The 19,577-nt window shown below is 36.1% G+C and overlaps 1 protein-coding gene across 9 annotated transcripts in view; it reads right to left on the bottom strand.

The window, feature by feature from the left end:
• Positions 1–202: 202 nt before the first annotated feature.
• The window catches only part of Erbin (erbb2 interacting protein), a 108,594-nt gene continuing 89,219 nt past the window's right edge, over positions 203–19,577 (bottom strand). For 2 of the 9 annotated variants that reach the window (XM_028883767.2, XM_028883758.2), the window contains 7 exons: positions 17,237–18,764; positions 11,158–11,301; positions 9,033–9,149; positions 6,401–6,607; positions 4,969–5,061; positions 4,459–4,533; positions 2,256–2,363 (listed from right to left, as the gene is read on the bottom strand). In XM_028883767.2, the coding sequence (XP_028739600.1) occupies positions 2,256–2,363; positions 4,459–4,533; positions 4,969–5,061; positions 6,401–6,607; positions 9,033–9,149; positions 11,158–11,301; positions 17,237–18,764 (2,272 nt within the window). Of the gene's footprint in view, positions 2,364–4,458; positions 4,534–4,968; positions 5,062–6,400; positions 6,608–9,032; positions 9,150–11,157; positions 11,302–17,236; positions 18,765–19,577 lie in introns of all 9 variants that reach the window. The other 7 variants (XM_028883822.2, XM_028883748.2, XM_028883792.2 and 4 more) reach the window with 7 other exon arrangements.

Raw genomic sequence — 19,577 nt, 5'->3', positions numbered from 1 at the left:
ACTTTCTTACTCAACTTTCAAGAATACTCCCAAATTAAAAGAAACCACAGTGGAATAAAATGATAGTGCATATAACATCTGTTGTACTCATATATCAATGAAATATGAAGAGTAGATTTCTGAAGAAGCCTTGATTCTGTGAAGCCTAATTCCTTTCGCAAAATTAAAATCAACAATTCTGGTTCAAGGTAAGATCACTGAGAACTGTGCAATTCTATCTACTTTAATTATTCCTAATTAAAAGTGTGAAGATGTGAAGTCACTAAAGGGAGAGTGGGAATATTTTACAATGCCGACCTAAATCAGGAAGAAAGGGAACACCGAGACTTCGATTAAAGAAGCTCTTTGTCATTCTTTGTTTTAGAGATTACAACACATACAAGTGAAGTTTATCAAAATACAGCACATTTCTTCTACTATATTCATAAAAATCAATTCCTATGTAAATAGTACTGAAAAAAATCAACTAAAATGAGTTAAAATTTACAAAGAGTTGTTAAAGGGTTTCAATCAAAATTATTAAAACTATACAGTACAATACCCAATTGACAACAGCCTGAAAGAAGTGCAATATTTGAGTTCAAATATTTTTAAAAGTGCTGACTATTCTGACTAGAAATGGCAATGTTTCCAACTCATTTTGTAAAAATAATGCAGGTGGTGTTTCAGCTAGTCCTGTAAGAATCTCAACTAAGTCAAAGTTGAAGAAAAAAAGCATGTCACATTAAAAATACCCAAATTATGCATCTCAGAAATTAAAAAATGAATCTGAGAACTGAATATTGCTCTAATAAAAGTTTTCAGACTAGCCTCAACTAAAAACAGTTGCTGGTCTCCTATGGCACTTTCCTCTGGTCCAAATAACCATGAATTACTTTTTACCCCTGCATGTCATTCAAATTTCATTTGATTACATAAAACAAAGCAAATAAAATTAATGGTTTGGATAAACAAAATTCATAACCTCTATCATCAAATACTTGTTACAGTAACTAGGAACAAAGGCAATTGGTGGTGGAACACTATTACACTGATCTGAAGTGTGGAGTTCACATTTCCTGTTATCTGTAGGAACAGCCCTTTATTTGAACACTTTACACACTGGCAGGCCTCGCGGGCCACCGCCCCTTTTCTCTCCAGTGTCCACCGCAGTTCTCCATCCCTGTGCCAGTCACAGACTCCTTTGGTTTCCTAGCTCCATGCGTACTCCACGTTTCCTTTCACTTCACCAAGGCAGCGCCAGGCCGAACAAAAGCAAGAGGCTTCCCTAACCCTCTGACACTTTGATTACAGGCAACAGACATAACCTTAAAACTGGCCTTTTAGTTTCATTTGCTTCTCAAAACAAAAATTATAAATTAGGTTATGATGGAATACTAATTATAAAAATTAGATTGCAAGTACCACCATTTGCTAAAGAAAAAAATATCAGAGAACTTCGTAGTATGGGAAATGCATTGACATGCATCTACATTAGAGTTAAAAACTTCAGTAACTAGAAAAATTAAAAATTGAATCACCAGTAGCAAATGTATAGTCAACAGCTATGACAAGAATTGATCCTGTAGAGCTCATAAAATGCAATTATTGTCTTTTAAAAAGACATTATGTATTTTATTGCATTATTCTATTAATAAAAATACATTATCAGATAACTTTTTTTTTTTCACTGTTAGCCTCAGATTTTTATAGGAAATAATGTTTTAATCTGGCCTCGGAAAGTGAACCCACCAGCACCAACTTCACCTAGCCACTCTTCAATGTGCACATAGCAAAAGCCAACACTTCAAACCTCTTACCCACATGGAAAAGTAGTTCGGCAGAAAAAACATTAATACCAGTTGGATAAAAATAAGGGCACAAAAGCTATGAGATAGATAGCTCTGCCATCTGTCTCTGGGCTACAATCAAGGCTAACTATTGCCTTGCATACAGTCAGTCATGTGTATGAAATCCAAAAATAAACCTACAATCTATACAAAAACAACAGAACTTTGTTTTTGTAGCCTTGATTTGCTAAGTTTAAAAACCTAACAACAAATTTCAGATGATATGAATTCAACAGTCTCTTTTATCTTCTGTACAGTGGTTCTTCCCTCTAACCACAAGCTCCATTATTTCAGTAATGTACAAGTTCCAAGCCAACCGTCTGAGTTCTTTATATATAAAAATAGGCAAAATAGTCATTTCCCCTCCAAGTGTCTTCCAATAAATCTTGCTATTTCCCACCCCCCCCTTTTTTTTGTCTATAGTGCTTATGAAGAAACTTCTCGTACAATGATGAGTTCTACTGTGTTCTGGAAAGTTTTTAACAAGGACACGGCTTGTCCATGTTCAATGTTGATAAAACTGTAGCCGTTAGCCTAGAAGAAAGAGAAAACAACTTTTAGGAAAAATCTTAGAAACATATTTGCATTTCTAGTTGTAAATTTCTGACAGCCAGTTCACAACCTGTCAAAAGAAGAACCAGTCTAGCAATTTAAAACACCACACTGGCTGAGGAGATGGCTTGGAGAGTAAGTCCATTTGACTCCACATTGGAGCCCTGAATTTGATTCTGAAGGAGAAATCAGGAGAAAACTAACCCTTTTAAGTTGTTTTCTAATCTCCAAACTCATGAAATGCAGCATATGTGTGCACACACATACATAAAATTAAAAGCACATACAAACTAATGGTCCTACATTCCACACTTAGGGAAATAAAATCTCTACAGAAATAACCCTGGAACTTGTATTTTGTTCATGTTATCAGATCATTCTTTTTAAAATTTTATTTTATTAAAGTTATGTGTATGGATGCTTTGCCTGCATGTATGTCTGTGCCTGGTACCCAAGAGGCCAGAAGAGGGTGTTAGATGCCCTGGAACTACAGTTACACATTGTTTCTGGGAACCCACCTAGAAGAATTCTTCCTAGGGAGGAACAGTCAACTACACTTAATCACTGAGCCATCTCTTCAAATCCTCAGATAATACTAACATAGTGGTCCATGGTTTTGGAAGCCTTGTCAAGACAGGATCACACAGGGTGTTGTATGTATGGGTTAAGGTATGCCTAGGTTTACCAAACTGCAAGAGTAACTGAAGGCAATGTCTAGACTTCTCATTCATTGGAGCCATTAGTTCAAGACCAGCATACAGGTTATATAAAGGCTCGCTAGCTTTTATTGAGTTCTTACTCTGCACCAGACAGACATACACGTCAAAGTGCTTCATATGAATTAAATCCTTTCATTCTTAAAGAGAACACTATAGACTAAAGACAACACTATAGATTTTCATCTTATTTCAGAGGACTGAAAACCCAGGAATGTCTGGACAGGAATAGTAACTCCGTCACAAAACTGAAAGCAGATTCCCATGCTATTCAGAAAAATATGTGTGTGAATGTGGGGAGGTATTTATGGAGGGAAAATAATGTTGTGGAATATTTGTTTAACTAGGCAAACGTGTTACATTTGTTTATGTTGCATTTGTTCAACTATGTAAAGATGTGCTGCTGACTCACCTTGCCTGCCTAAGGCACCTGATTGGTCTAATAAAAAGCTGGCAGGCAAAGAGACTAAGGAGTAGGAGGAATCTAGGCTCCAGGGAGGAGAGAAAACAAGGGGAAAAAACAGGGAGAGGCCTGGGACCAGCCAGACATGCAGAATTAAAAAAAGGTAAAAAGCCCTGAGGCAAAATATAGATGAAGAGAGAAACAGGTTAACTTAAGTTATAAGAACTAGCAAGAAACAAGCATAAGCTAAGGATGATCATTCATGACTAATAAGTCTCCCCGTGTCATGATTTAGGAGCTGGTTGGTGGCCCAAAAGAAAGCTTATTACAAAATACGAGAAAATGGATACTAAAGAGAGTGTGGCAAAGTGTAATCACATCTGTTACACAGTTCCTGTGAGTTAAAAATGGTATCATCATGAACTTGCATGTCATCCTTTCAAACACTCCAATTTTAGTATATGTACTGCTGAAGCAGGCAGAGTTAACATTAAAAATGGTTGGACAAGGATTCCATCTGAGGTGGTCTGTACTTTTAGCTACTAAACTCTAATGTCTATCATTTTTGGTTTGAAGGTTACTTCTTATTGTTATCTGAACTAACGATAGTTAAAATAGGAGAGAGGAAGTAGACTATCCTTGTGTACTAAGAGAATGCCACACTGCATTTACTTAGGTAAAATAAGTTACTGAAGTAACATAGGAAAGGACTGAAAATGCAAAAATAGTTTCTCAGATTTTGAAATTTTACTATTTGATATAATGACAACTTACTTCCAATCAAAGTAAATCCTGTAAATTAGTAAAAATTAACATTTCTAAACTTAAAAGTGATCTATCAAACATATAAGCATGATTTTTTAAAGTGTAAAGTAGAAATATCTAAAACATTAGAAAGTACTATAGAATAAAATTATTATAAAATGAAAGAAAATAATGAAAAGGTTGACTTGATTACCTGAATAATTTTATCACCTGGCTGTAGTAATTTTGATGCTGGTCCTTCAGGTTGTACCCTTGTTACAAATATACCCTTTAATGACAATCAAAAAAAAATTATTGAAGGACAAATTACAAACTGAAAGCATGACTCGGGAACAAGGGAACCTTTCTCAATACCATGCCATACTTGACCATAGTGAAAGCTGTCTCCTGAGTTCTCAGAGTACCTAACAGGTCAACATCATTTCTGCCTCTAGGAATCCTGACTTTAGCAATGCAATGAAATCACTTCTATGGGCTTTTGGAGAAGCAGTACCAAAACTAAAAATCACTTGGTAATATCATCAATATTCACATTTTTGGTTAAATTCTTTCCTTCAAACAATGTGGAACAAGCAAATTTCAAAAAACAAAGATAAAGAAAAGAAATGAAAGACACAGATTTACATGAGATTTTCACCTAATAAGTATGGGATTAATGAATGAGACCTTATGAATGTTCAAAGACATTTTAAAAAAAACTTACATCATCATCAGGTCTGAAAGGGTTTCCTCTACCCCCGACACCTCCTGATATGCTAAATCCAAGTTCTGGATCCTTTTCTACTCTTACTCGAATCTGATTTAATATGAAAATAAAGAAAATATCACTATACCAAAAAATTGTATACAATAATATCCACATCTAAACACTGGTGAGTTAAGTTCAAGCAGAATATGCACAGACTTATCAAAAGCCAACGTTCAGGCAGATGAGGTGACACAACAGCACAGAACATCACTACTACTGTTAATGAGTTAGTGAGTTAGAGGCGTGGTGGGGTTACCGAGTGCGGCTCCTAACTTCATTGGTGACTTTAGTCACCCAACTGACACTGGCTCTCTTACTTTTAGCCAGCATGAATTTTAACAGCATGGTGCATACCTACAGAACATGTATGCATATTCCCATCGGTATTCACTCACAAACCGTTTAAATTACATGCTGTCTTTGCCTACTGTTTTGTGTCATAAGCTACTTAACATTCAGAGCTGGTTTTAGGAAATCTACTTTTGTTTCCTTCTATCTGTTTATATGCTTCAAGGGCATTAGGATTTTAAGATTAGATCAACTAACATAACAGCAGTTTTTATAAACTACTGTAAATAGATGCAGAAACATTTTTTTTCTTGAGACAGGGTCTCATCATGTAGCCCTGGCTGGCCTGGAATCTGCTGTGTAGACCAGGTGCACTTGAACTCACAGAGCTCCTCCTGCCTCTGGCTCCTAAGTGCCGGTTTGTTTGTTTACACAGGGTCTCACTAAACAAGCTAGGCTAGCCTGGATTATCTGGCGCATCCAAGCTGGCCTTGAACACACTATCCGCCAGCCTCAGCCTTCATGGTGCTACTGGTATAGCAGGATAGAGAAGCTAAATTTCTGTTACAGGATGTTCCTGTTTACCACAGGCTCAGTCAAAACAAAATGTGAGCAATACCAAGGGTTTCAATGTTATCACTTCATAAGTAAACCATTAAGGCATATGAAATTATGACGTATACAACTTGAAGATCAAACCCTCAACATGGTCCAGAGACTACAGCTGAATTTCCAAATCTGAAAGCTGAGACTGTGCTGTAAGAATAGGACCATTTCAGTTTAATGGTCTACTAGTAATAATATTAGAAGGAAAACGACCATCAATCCATTTTGGACAAGCAGCTGCCTTAGAATTATTAAAAAAACAAAACAAACCCCCCCCCAAAAAACAACACCCCCAACACTAAATCCTATGTTGTATGATCATAAAGCCAAGTTAAAAACTATAAAGTTTAACACTTCAGAAAACTAAACATTATAAACTTAAAACAAAATGGTAAAAACTACTGTTAAAATTCTATATGATATACTGCTATTAACCTGTAAGAATATATGGAAAGTTTAATTTCATATTTCAAACAGTCTTGATAATTCTTACCTCTTGCTTTGCCAGCTCATGGCCTTGTCTAGGAGAACAATGGGGATGTGTATATGGAGGCTGGTGGGCCACTTTCAGCATCAAATAATCAATGAGTTGTTCTCTAGAGGGATGCCTTGCCACAGATGCCTGAGGGGGATGATGTATTTGACTATAATTTGCCTGAGGCCTGAGAGGCTGGCCCATCTGTCCATTACTCAAAGGCATCTAAGAAAAACATGAGTTATCTTTAAAATGACCAGTAATAATGTCTTATTACAAGTACTTGGATATTCTTGGCGCAATACAAATGCACTAGTTTTAACATTATATACCATTAAATATACTGAGTTACTCAATATATTCTTCTAATTTTAATCCTTCCAAAAGAAACAAAGTTATTATGCCTTAATTCTAAACTTGCTTGAATGTTCACTGATTGAATCTATCAGCAAACTTTTAAATGAAGGTCTAATCTATGTTTTAAATTAATTGCTTTTCTGTTAGGTATAAAATCTACTGTTACACTTACCAATGTTAAAGTAGGAAACAAGTATACTGAAAAACTTTTAACTATTCATATACATAAAACAAATTTTATATACTAAAAAAAAATTAAACGTAAGTTAGCCTATTAGAAGGGTATCCTTTTCTCATACCAAATCATAACATACATACACAAAAGGAGTATGTAATTATGCTTTTCCTCGAGAAAAAAAAACTAATTGAGGAATATATTGTTTCTTAATTTGACTATATTTTATAACTTTATTTCTTCCTTTACAGAAAGTAACAAGTCAATTCAGCTATCTACAAAGAAATTAAGTGATTTATTCTTTTTGCTTGTGTGCATTATCAGTAATTTTCAAGCTTTATAAGGAATATTAAAAACATAAGAATTAAAACAGATGTTCTACTTTATTTCTCATTAAAAAAAAACCCACAAATTTTTTGAGATTATTAGTTTGCTGCTAACGAACTATCTTTAATACCCCCCCCCCATGTATTAAGAAACTGAACCTGAATTTTAGACTTAGGATTACATTGTAGTAAACAGCTTATTCTATTCTGTAAAGAATCTAGCTAAAAAGAACCAAAATTCATATTATAAATGTTCACATGTAAAAAAACTTTTACACGGAAGAGGAAATAAATGCTTCCATTATTCAATCATTTAAGAGGATATAAATGCTTCCATTATTTAATCATTTAAATTTCCTTGTTGGGTAACAGAAAAGAATTTCTGTCCACAAGGCAATTAGCAGAAAACCAAAATTTCCTTAAAAATTATGCAAAAACTGGAGTTTGGCAAAAGTTCCAGAACTGTATGCTGTGAACTTGCATCTTGCTAAAGATAAAAAGGTCTGGTGCTTAGGAAGAAAAGCGTACTCTACAAAGTAGGGTATGGATGCTGTGTTTACCGTAAGTGAAGATCAGACAACAACTTTCAGGGCTCTGTTCCCTTCCCACCGTGTAGGCTCTAGAGACTGACCTCATGCCAGACTCAAGGACAGCTGCCTTTATCCACTGAGCCATCTTTCTCCCTACACCCGCCCCCCCGGGACCTTGTAGCCCACACTGGCCTCAAACTCTTGATCTTCCAGCAGTGGGTTTCAAGTGCCAGGACACAGACATGCCACTACACTGAACCTATCCTACTCTTTGTTTTCTGAGACAGGGTTTCTCTGTGTTACAGCCTTGGCTGTCCTGGAACTCACTCTGTAGCCCAGGCTGGCCTCAAACTCGCAGAGATCCACCTGCCTCTGCCTCCTGAGTGCTGGGATTAAAGGTGTGCGCCTATCCTATTCTTAAAAGCTGCTGACACCTGGATATTTCGTTTTGTTTGAATCAGTACTAAACATAAGAAATATATTAAGCTATGTTTAGCAGTGCTTCATGAAATAAAAAAAAGCGTTAAGAATTAAGCTGTAAGGTGCATGTTAAAAAGAAAAAGAAATTGAGAGCTTTGAATTAAAAGGCAAGGGATAAAATAAATAAGCATGTATGAGCTTATATAACAGATGGCTGGATGCCTACCCTCTTAAGAATTGTAAATAATAAACATAACTCATAATTATTTTAGCTGGTACACTAGAGGAATGTAATTGGTTAAACAAAAATAGCTGGGAGAGAATAAGAATTACCTCTGACACTGCCACAAATAATCAATCTGTAATTTTTTTCCTACAAAATACTAAAAAACACAATGATCACCTCTTCTACTATATGCAAAAAGGTCTTTCAAGATAATTGCTAATTCTATCTAAAGATTTTCAAATATTTTAAATTAGCAGTAAAATATTCTAGAATACACAATTTAAGACAAAGTCATTGTCTAACTCTCCAAATAAGTTTATTATCAAGAATGCCCAAAAGTCCTTGATTCAAATGCTAAAATAAGCAAGCGTAATTACAGCAAGCAATGTAACTATAAATTGATTCTCTAGTGTAAAAAATCATGGAATAAACTGAGAAACAGCAGAGTCAAATTCTATCTTGTATTTATGAATCATTTAAAAATAATCCTATATAATCAAAGCAAGAAAGGCCATATAAAAGTATTTTCAAAGTACATACGCAAATTCAAATTCAAACACTGAAAAGCACAGTAAGCTCAAAGACACTGCTCTGTTCATCTGCTGTGAGCACCTACTTTCATCAAGCTGTCTGGAAGGTCTCTGTGACTAAGTGCACCTGATGAGTAGTTCTGTTCTCCTGAAATCAATCTATCATCTTGGCAAGAATCTCCTGGACTGGATGTCTGAGGATGCTTCAAATGAGGAAGGAAAAAAGTAAACAAATAATATACTTTAAGATGTGAAACAAAACGATGACGATGCATGAACGAAGATTAAGAAAGAAATACTGCTAGATTACAGAATAAGGAGACTCAAGTCAGATACTGTAATCACTGCTCTCAGTTCCTTTAGCTTCCTTCAAAGACAGCCATTGTTAACCTTTATGATATCTGCCATTTTAGTTGTACTTATACTCCTAACTTAATGGTTTAGTCAGTACATGGAGCCAGTGGTTAAAGCATTTCTCTCCAATTTTAAGAGCAACAAATATATTATTGTTAAGCACTAAAGAAAGTGTTTTTGATTAAAAGAAAATGAATTGGTATTGATTTGATCTCATGATGCTACTCAGAACTCCTCTTGATTACAATAATGTGCAAAACCACTAAACCTACTGTGTAAAACTTGCTGTGCCATAATTCTGTCACATTAATACTGGCTCAATATTTTAAAGGCACTGTTTTAAAGAAATGCTTTAAAATTAACTAATTCATATCTCTATATGCTAAATATTTGCTCATTACAGTTTAACTTAATGACAATCTTAGAGGAAAAATGCTAAATGTCATTATCCTTGATTATTTATTACTATAAATATGGTAGGAATAAAACATCTATATTCACCTTAAATTAATTCTAAGCACACTTAATTTAGAAAATAAAGCATAGTATGTTTTACTGTTACTTTTAATCTTTCAAAACAGTATATGCTTAGCAGCAAAGAAATATAAATTTTATACTGAAATATAACTCAAAATATACTCCATCATAATATACCATGGAACACATACAATTTTGAGGATTTGTAATTTAATCTTAAAAAATAATATTTGCAACAAACCTATCATGTCCAGTTAGTTGCTAGTTCAAAGTATGGCTTAGCATGATTTCATTTTTCTTTTCTTGTGATATATATTTAGAATATATAGTCATCAACACGGCTCAAAGCTAGAAACTTAAACTCAAGCCTGAATAGACAACTATGCTTATGTACTCTTTAAAAAGAGCAAGCCTATCATGAATGAAAAACTAAAATTCCAAGTCTGTGTAGACTTTAAATCTAAGAGAAATAAAGGCAAAATATTATTGTAAAATAAATCTGGGAAGAACAATTGTTCCAGATGACTATGAACGGCAGATTCCTGAATTAATAAAAGCCACTCATGGTCTGCTGAAATGAAAGGCTGGCTCAGCCTTTTCTTCGTCTTTTGCACTAAGAAGCTCAATGGCCGCTGTTGCTACATAGCAAAAAGAAACAAGTAATGGCAGATGGCAGAACACAGGGCAAGACCAGCTCAGAGCAGCCACAGCAAACTGAGTCCAGGAAACTGCTCCTGCTCTAGAATCTAACAGGGAAGAGCCAAGGAGGGAGGCAGGAGCTGTCTGAGAAACAAGTGAAGTGCCTAGAACAATAAAGAGTCAAAATGGAAATAAATTACAAGACGGAATAAAATAAGGTTGTAGAGAAGAAAGGTCTTTGAGGGCAGAAGTGGACATTTATTTAGAGGCGGTGTTACCACTGTAAGTCCTTACTGAGCCACGGCAGACTTGTGTTGTTCATTTGGGGCAGTCCTTATAGCTTACTCTTAAACTTTCACTATATAATAAATCTTTTACCACTAACGACCATGATGAAATGTGTTCAATTAAGATTTGGATTTTTCCTTTCTGTGGAACTTTTACAACTTCTGCAGTCTCATATTTAGTTATATTCAGTGAAAATATGATTATACTTTGGTGCATATAGTGCTTTTTATTAGCTGGCTCTTAATTACTAGACTTATAAATAACCCCTGGCTAAATCATTAACTTATGACTAAAGACGTTGGAGACAGAAGTTGTAGAACTCAGCCATAAATAACTCAGAAAATACCAAGATTTATAACTCACAGAACTTTTTCCCCTAGAAAGGTCGAAACACTTAAGACCTGAATTTTCTCATGTGTGTGCTAAAAGTACTAGCCTACTGTTGGTACTCACTCGAAAAATGTGCCCACCAGAACCTCTTCCGTCTGCAACACTCAGGGCAAGGCTGCCCTGGCTGCCATGCAGATCCCTAGAGCTGCCATAGTGAGAACTGCTTACAGCAGCAAGAGTGGAGTTAAAGGACCTTGACAGCATACTCTGAGTGAAGAAAGGTAGATTTACAGAAGATTAGTGTAGCATGCAAAACCCACAAGACATGTTATGTACACAGATTTATGTACCGGTAACCCCACCCATACCACGAACAAGTATCATGCAACACTGAATTCAGGGCCAGAAAGAAACTGATACATACATACAGCTATATAACAACACACATACACACAAAGAACATGTATAATCATAATGCTTAATCACATGCTTAAGAACCAAAGAAGCACAAACATATAGTTGCTTTTATTAACACTATCATTTCCTTTATGCCTAATATGTCAGAAATGGAAACCGAGCACATACTCAGATGTGTGTTTATTTATATAAAGTTGTATATAAGCAAATTTCTCACCATCAGATGAATTTACCAGCAACCAGTAATTCTGAGTCAAATGAATTTCTAAAAGATTTATTTAATTCTACAGGAATTCTCTTATTAAATAATATCAACATTTAAACATATGTGCAACAGCAAAATGTCTTTGTGATAAACACCTGGTTATCATTTTCATTCTTTCAGAAACTTATTTTCCACATTTTGAAAAACATCTTAATTGCAGGATGTGATGTAACTTTTAAAAAGATTTTTTATTTTTATTTATGTACATGTATACCCAGTATGGGAATGCCCATAGAGACCAGAAGAGGGCATCAGATCACGTGGAGTTGGAGTTATAAAAGGTATGAAGCACTTCACATAGGTGCTGGGAACAAAACTTGAGTTCTCTGTAGAGTGTCATTCTACAATTATCAATTCTAGGCATGTGTTAATAAAAATTTCCCATTCAAACAAATAGTTATTGCATCCTGGAGTTAGTGGTGGTTCAATGATAGTATCCTTCCTCAGTCTGGGTTTTTTTTTTTTTTTTTTTTTTTTTTTTGGTTTTTTTCAAGACAGGGTTTCTCTGTGTAGCTTTGTGCCTTTCCTGGGACTCACTTGGTAGCCCAGGCTGGCCTCGAACTCACCGAGATCCGCCTGGCTCTGCCTCCCAAGTGCTGGGATTAAAGGCGTGCGCCACCACCACCCGGCTTTCAGTCTGGGTTTTTATGAAGACTCTTGTATTTGACCCAAGAATTTAAGATGCACCTTAATAAATACACCTGATTTTCATCATTCCTAGACTTATTATTAGCTGCTGTTTTTCAATGTGGATGGGGCTTGATGGCTAAAATAATGAAATTGTATTTTAGGCATGGACTGCTATTAAAATAGAGAAATTTAATAATAACAAGCATTTACATATTACTCTTTTTTTAATTTTTTATTATTTATTCTTTTTTTAAAGATTCATTTATTTATTTTGTATGCAGCATGTATGACTACAGGTCAGAAGAGGGCACCAGATCTCATTACAGATGGTTGTGAGCCACCATGTGGTTGCTGGGAATTGAACTCAGGACCTCTGGAAGAGCAGTCAGTGCTCTTAACCTCTGAGCCATCTCTCCAGCCCTTCATATTACTCTTAAGAAATAAATACCTTCTCTAGATTTGGAAGTTGATAACCACTACCAAGAAATAACACGGGGGCTGGAGAGATGGCTCAGTGGTTAAGAGCACTGACTGCTCTTTCTGAGGTCCTGAGTTCAATTCCCAGCAACCACATGGTGGCTCACAGCCATCTATAATAAGATCTGGTGCCCTCCTCTTCTGTCATGCAGACAGAACACTGTATACATAATAAATAAATCTAAAAAAAAAAAAGAAAGAAAGAAAGAAATAACACAAGCTTCCAAAAGGAAAAAAGATCTATAAAATTACTACTCCTTGGTTATTTTGTGGATTCTAAGGTACTGATTTTAACATGTTAACTTGATTAAATGCTAGGCACAATATCCTACACATTGTTGTTCAATATCACTTGCTGATAGTTATCTAAGAGCAAGAAAACAGGGCTGAGTACAAACTTCACTGATAGCCAAGACTGGGAAGAGTGGTGCTCAACCTTCCTAATGCTGCAACTCTTAAATGCAGTGCCTCATGTTGTGGTGACCCATCCATAAAATTATTTTCATTGCTACTTCATTAACAGTAATATTGCTACTGTTATGAATCATAATGTAAGTATCTGATATGCAACCCCCAAGGGGTTGTAACCACAGGTTGAGGACCACTGTCCTAGATGGATGCCTATCATCTAACAAGAATAAGTAAATTAGACAATTACCACTTTGATTTAATATAATATGGTTTGGAGTACTTCATATTTGATTTTTTTTATACAGGTAGGAATATCAGCAAATACTGGTATTAGTGATAATTCAACTCTGACAGAAAAAGGGTTAGCTAGTCTTGAACTCAGTGATCCACCTGCCTCTGCCTCCAGAGTGCTGGGATTAAAGGTATGTCACCACCACCCAGTTTAATTCCTTTCAAATTTCCCTTGTTAGTTTAATTAAGTCAGTGGTGAAATCTTCAGAATAAAATCTGTTTTATGTGTTTGAATTCCCAGTACAGTTTTTTTAATGGATAAAGCAGAGGGTTATAACTAAAAAGTCATAAACCCATATACTTCAATAAACTATTATCTTCTGTGCAAAGCAAAAAATTCTAATACCTCAAAAGGTAAGGGAAGCATTTTCCCATGCTGTCTCCTCTACCACCTTGAATTACCATACATGTAAGGAAGGAACAGGGGTCCTTTACTATCCTCCAACATCTTGAACTAATTCTTTGAAGTTTACAGTCTAAATCTTGTTGCTATTAAAGTAGCTAATTAGTAGCACCATTATGAAGTACTTATATTGCCTACATATGCTACTATTCTCACTAATGAAAAACTGCCACAGTACAGCAGTTTTTATTCTACAAATAAAAAAGGCAACTTTCAGAATCTTATGTAATGCTTTTAGAACATTTTGAACACAAGAAAATAAAGTACGTCTCTGTACTATAATAAAGGCTAGAAATAATTGCATGCCGTATTATCACATCAAATTTAATTAACTCAAAACCAAGTAAGCTATAACTTGCCAAATCTCCACACTGCATCACAATGCTTTAAAAACTCCATTCTCAAAACTATTAGGGTTTAAAAAAAAAAGTTGGTATCAGGTACAGTTTTTAAATTTCTTTCTTTCATCCAAGACTAAAGGGTATTTTAGGTCAGTCAGGACACAGGTGCTTGTACTACCAAGCCTGATCCCGGGATCCCTGAAAGTTTTCCTCTGATGACTGTGTAGGTGTGTACACACACACACACACACTGTAATTAAAACATTTTTAAAAATTACATTAACATGTCTTTCATCTCTACAAAAGCCATAATCTTAAGTGAGGTATGAATCATCAATTCATGCTGAACACATTTGCCTGGAAATCCTAAAATGCCTCTTCTATCATTATCAATCGTCAGTTCATTACAAAAAATGGCCTCCTATAATTCACTGTATCATACTGACAATTTCCTCCTGGGCCTTTAAAATGATTCCCTTCCTGAGACATCACACAGGTTATCCTGGGCTAGTTACTTAGCTGTTCTGACTCTCAATTTCCTTCCTTAAATGTGGCGAGATAAAGAACAAAGGAAAGTGGGGAGTTAGCGAGGGAGTCTTCCTCAGGGAAGAGCACACCAACTGACTGTCCAGTACCAAATAGTCAGACCTGAAGACATACCTACAAGTAACATATTATAACATGAGCAGGTTCTATTCAAGAACAAATGTGTATACATAGATGCATACAATAACAAATTAAAAAAGAGGACAGAACTTTGAAAGAGTGAGAGGAGCATATGAGAGGATTGGAAGGGAGGACAGGAAGGGGAAAATTATCATATTATATATACATTATAATCTCAAAAGCAACTTTTAATGTGGTGATAACAGTATCTTAAGGTTCTGTGTAAGTTGAGAACTATTTTACACAGGCTATACTATGCCTCTTGGCACTGTGTGAGCACTAATAAACTTAACTGTTAGGACATTCTGTTTCTAGAACTCAATCCACACACTATCAAATTTTCTCAAAAATAAATCCCTAATTCAGCCAAGGTGAAGACCTTGTCTCTCCCTGTTCTCAGCTTTCTTACCTGAGAAAAACTGTTCGTTTTTGAGACAGGGTATCATGTAGCTCCAGACAGACCCTGAATTCCTTTCTCTACCCACCAAGTGCTATGATTAAAGAGGTGCACAGCTGATGAGAAAATTTATTATCTCTCCCTCCCTGTAGTCAGCTATGGTTTTAAATCCAGTTTCCTTTCTTACAAGTCTTCTATTTCATTAATCCCCTGAATTAACTGTTGGCTTTCAGGACACAACTATAAAACAACTGTCATATATTTTCTAAGAAACTGTGTATCAAATTTCTAAATACATATTTTACACAATAGAAAACAAAAAAGTTAAAAGGCACATTCGACAATGAGCTAGATGCCACTTGATTCATATTTACTGAAGTCCAGACACACCCCTATCAAACAGGATAGTGGGAGAATCAGCCAATTATGATGTAAATAAAAACCGTCCTCTGTACCCGCATCCCCTCCTTCCTCTCCAGTAATAGTGGAATTCCCAACAGCCCACTTAGGCAAAGCACAAGCCTTCACGTTCTGTCCCTTATCCACAGTGACTAATTACAGGAATAATCCACTAGAAACCAACCTGTGGATGTCTACTTCCAAAGTCTCTTGAATTCATTCCTGTATCTCAGTCCTACTGATAAACACCTCATGCATTCTCACCCGAGTCTCTGAACAGCCTCTTTGACAAGAGTTTTTTCTTCTAAAATCCACTTCTACATGTACAAGACAAGTTTATTATAAATGAGAGCCATGTTCCTCCTCATCTCAGATTAAGAATTTTCAAATTCCCAGCAAAATGAATACAAATTCAAACAGCCTCAACAGCGTGTTAGAGTTATGGCAAAAAGGAAAGATGAAGTAGCTACAGCTAACAGGTGTTAGCTAAAAAACTAACAATTACAGGCTGAGATTTAATACAACTGGATAGAAGGTAGTAATCATACTTTATGTATTTTTTTTAAAAAAAATTAAAGAATTTAGAAAACAATAGACTAGATATGTTCAGCCGTATTTTAAAATATTATATATGTAATAAATAGAGAAATGGTAACTTTTAAAATAAAACCCAGAGAGATAGATAAAGCTGAGTCTGAACAAAAAAATCTTTGGGTTGGAGTGGGAAGGGAAACAAGGTCTATGTATCCCAGGCTGGCTTCAAACTGGTAATCCTCCTGCAGTACTAACAGTTACAGGTGTGTGTCACCATGCGGGGCTCAGGATTATATTTACACATTTGGGCCACTGTCAATGTACCTTTCCAAAGACACAGCTTTACAAATAAGGTGAGGAGAGGAGACAAGCATCAGTCACCTTACCAACATTCCCAAGCTGCATTATAGCCCCCCAACACTCAAGTGAGCTGTTCACGTACATCAGAAACACAGTGCAGCCAAGTCAAGAATAAATGCCATGCCAGAGTCATCCGTGTCAGTGATGATGTTAGTTTATTTAATATAGACTGGAAAAAAAGGGTTCTGATGAAATATTTACCCGTGCAGATGTATTTCCTGTATTTTTAGTAATTATACAGTAAACTGATATTGTCTTACAATATTTACATAATCATCACTGGTAGTGATCAGTTCAGAAAACGCTGACCATGCTTGTGTATATGTATTGTATCTAGTATGCATGTGCAGGCTAAAAGAGACACACAAGCATAAGGAGACAACATGACCACCAGAGACTTGGAGGAGTAAGAAAGCAGCGTGCACACCCATCTCACTTGTCCTAGCTTAAGGTTAAATTTAGAACTCTGTTCCAGCAACAGGGAAAAACACCTAGATTGTAAATAGAAAAAATTCAGACTGTCTTATTTCACTGATTAAAACAAAGGATGAACCATTTCTAAGGAAAAATAAATAAATTCAGAAAGGGAGTAAAAAAACATGATCAATTACCTTTTCTAACTTTTTGGCCTCAATATGTCGAAGTACTTGTTCTCGCCAGTCATGAGGTACTTTACTTTTTCCTGGAGGATCTAATAAAGAATGTTCAGAACCAACCCTTGCGTTTGGTCTTTTAGAAGGACTAGTCCTTGAGTAATTGAAGTCACTAACTGACATAGTTCTCTCTGGTATTTCGTTAACAGAGGGGCGGGCACTCTGAGGCCTCGAAGTATTTGGGCCATCAATGCTGTATGCTCGAGCAGAAAGAGGTCTCTGTGATCCTGACATCATTGGTGTTCTTCCCATTGAATGTAACTCTCTGTATGATAAATAATCTCCTTCAGAAATTTGAGTACGCCTCGTGAGACCAGGATCACCAAGATTTATAGAAGCTGTTGATGACACACTACTCTGTCGCTGAACTGCCGTCCGAGCTCCTGTTGGAACTAGCCGGTCATTTGGGGAGATAGCCCACATTTCTCCATGTCTGGCTGGAGCAAGTCTCTGATGTAAATGGTATGCAGTATTGGCTCTAACATTGTTATGGTTAGAGAAATTCATATTGGCAGAATGCTTTGCATAACTGTGATTTTCTGCGCTCTCTGATCTAGGAAGGCGCTGAGGAGGAAAACTGACAGGATCTAGTTGTGAATTCTGTTTAGGGTGCCACAAACTGTCTTTGACTGCAGCAGTACCACTGTACTGGACATTATACTGCGGAGGACCATAGAGTTGAGGTGTAGACTGGGGACCAGTTACTGCGGGGGCTCTTATTATATCTGGCTCTTCAGGGTTGTGATTTGAATCAAACCTGAACAGCGCCTTTGTACCCGCCATTAGGTCAGAAGACGAGGAAGAAGCGGTGAACACCTGCAGGGGCTGGTCATACAGCAGTGTGGCAGACTTGCTCCTCACTATGTTTTTCCCATCCGCGGCGGAGGTGACTTTAACTGCTGCACTTGGTGCCTGAGGATCATCATCACTAAGAATGTCATAGATCTTTAAGCCTCCAGTCTCCATGTTCGTTATACTATGAGATTTCACGACAGATCCGACTGGACCACTTCTCTGAGGGGAGAGATCTTCAGTGCTTTTAGAAATACTCACGTCAGCAGAACTGGAGTTCTGTGGTTCAATCCCACCGGCAGACTGTGCAACTTCCTCGGAAAGACCATTAATCTTATTTATGAATTCCAAATTCGGATACTTATTTCCATTTTCTGTGTGCCGAGCTTCACTTTGAGAATGACTACTTAAAAAGCCTGTATCCTGTGTCTTTGATCTTTCCTTTATTTCTGGCTGGAACATATTATTTGTCACAAGTTTATTAAGATTCATGTTGATATGGTCTAACTGGTGAGATTCATCAGATGTGACTTTTGAGTCATCTTTTTCAATCAGAACTAATCGCTCTTCAATATTCAAATCATATTCAGGCAACTTAAAATCCTTTTTATCATTAACTTTGAATTTTTCTTCTGGTGAACTGTTTAAAATATCTCCATTTTGTAAAAGGCTGTTAAAATTTTCATCTTCTTGCCTAAAATAAAATAATTTTATAAGAAAGTAATAAAGACAAGTTTTCTTGGTAACAGAGTCATTAATAACTATTTGATATGCAGTGAACACAAGTTAAATAATTGATGGAGTGCCAGATGAAGACCTTAATTATAATATACAAATATTAAAACATCACTATAACCTACTGATATGTACAAGTTTTGTGTTTTTATATCAGTTAAAATTACAGTTAAATAAAGAACTTTGTCAAGTAGTAGAATTACATTGTTAGAAAAACAAGTAAAACAGCTAAAAGTCATTAACAATATCAAGATTAATGCTGTGGAGTAATCCTTTTGTATTGTACAGATTTGTCACTCAAACTGGTTTAATAAAAAGCTGACTTGCCGGTAGCCTGGCAGGAAGTATAGGTGGAACAACCAAACTAAGGATGATGGGATGAAGAAGGACAGAGTCAGAGGAGATGCCAGCAGATGCAGAGGAAGCAGGATGTGTAGAAAATGAGGTAACAAGCCATGAGCCACATGGCAGAGAGTAGAAAGAAATATGGGTTCGTTTAAAATGTAAGAGTTAGCTAGTAACAAGCCTGAACTGTTGGCCGAGCATTTATAATATTAAGTCTCTGTGCTGGTTATTTGGGAAGCAACCTCAGGGACACAGGAAAACTCCGCCAACAGATTAATTTTCATCACAATGTTCAATCAAACTTTCTACAAAATAGGCTACTAGGGCTAAGCTAAGAACACAAACAGAATGGTGTATCTTCTGTCTTATTTCACAAATGTGGGAAAGCTACATTGAGAGTCAGACAGTAACTTGAGTGATTAAGTAA

This window comes from Peromyscus leucopus, chromosome 11, assembly GCF_004664715.2.
Source record: "Peromyscus leucopus breed LL Stock chromosome 11, UCI_PerLeu_2.1, whole genome shotgun sequence".
Taxonomy (NCBI): domain Eukaryota; kingdom Metazoa; phylum Chordata; class Mammalia; order Rodentia; family Cricetidae; genus Peromyscus; species Peromyscus leucopus.
Note: the sequence above shows the minus strand (reverse complement) of the source record. Positions and strands in the feature narration are given on the sequence as shown.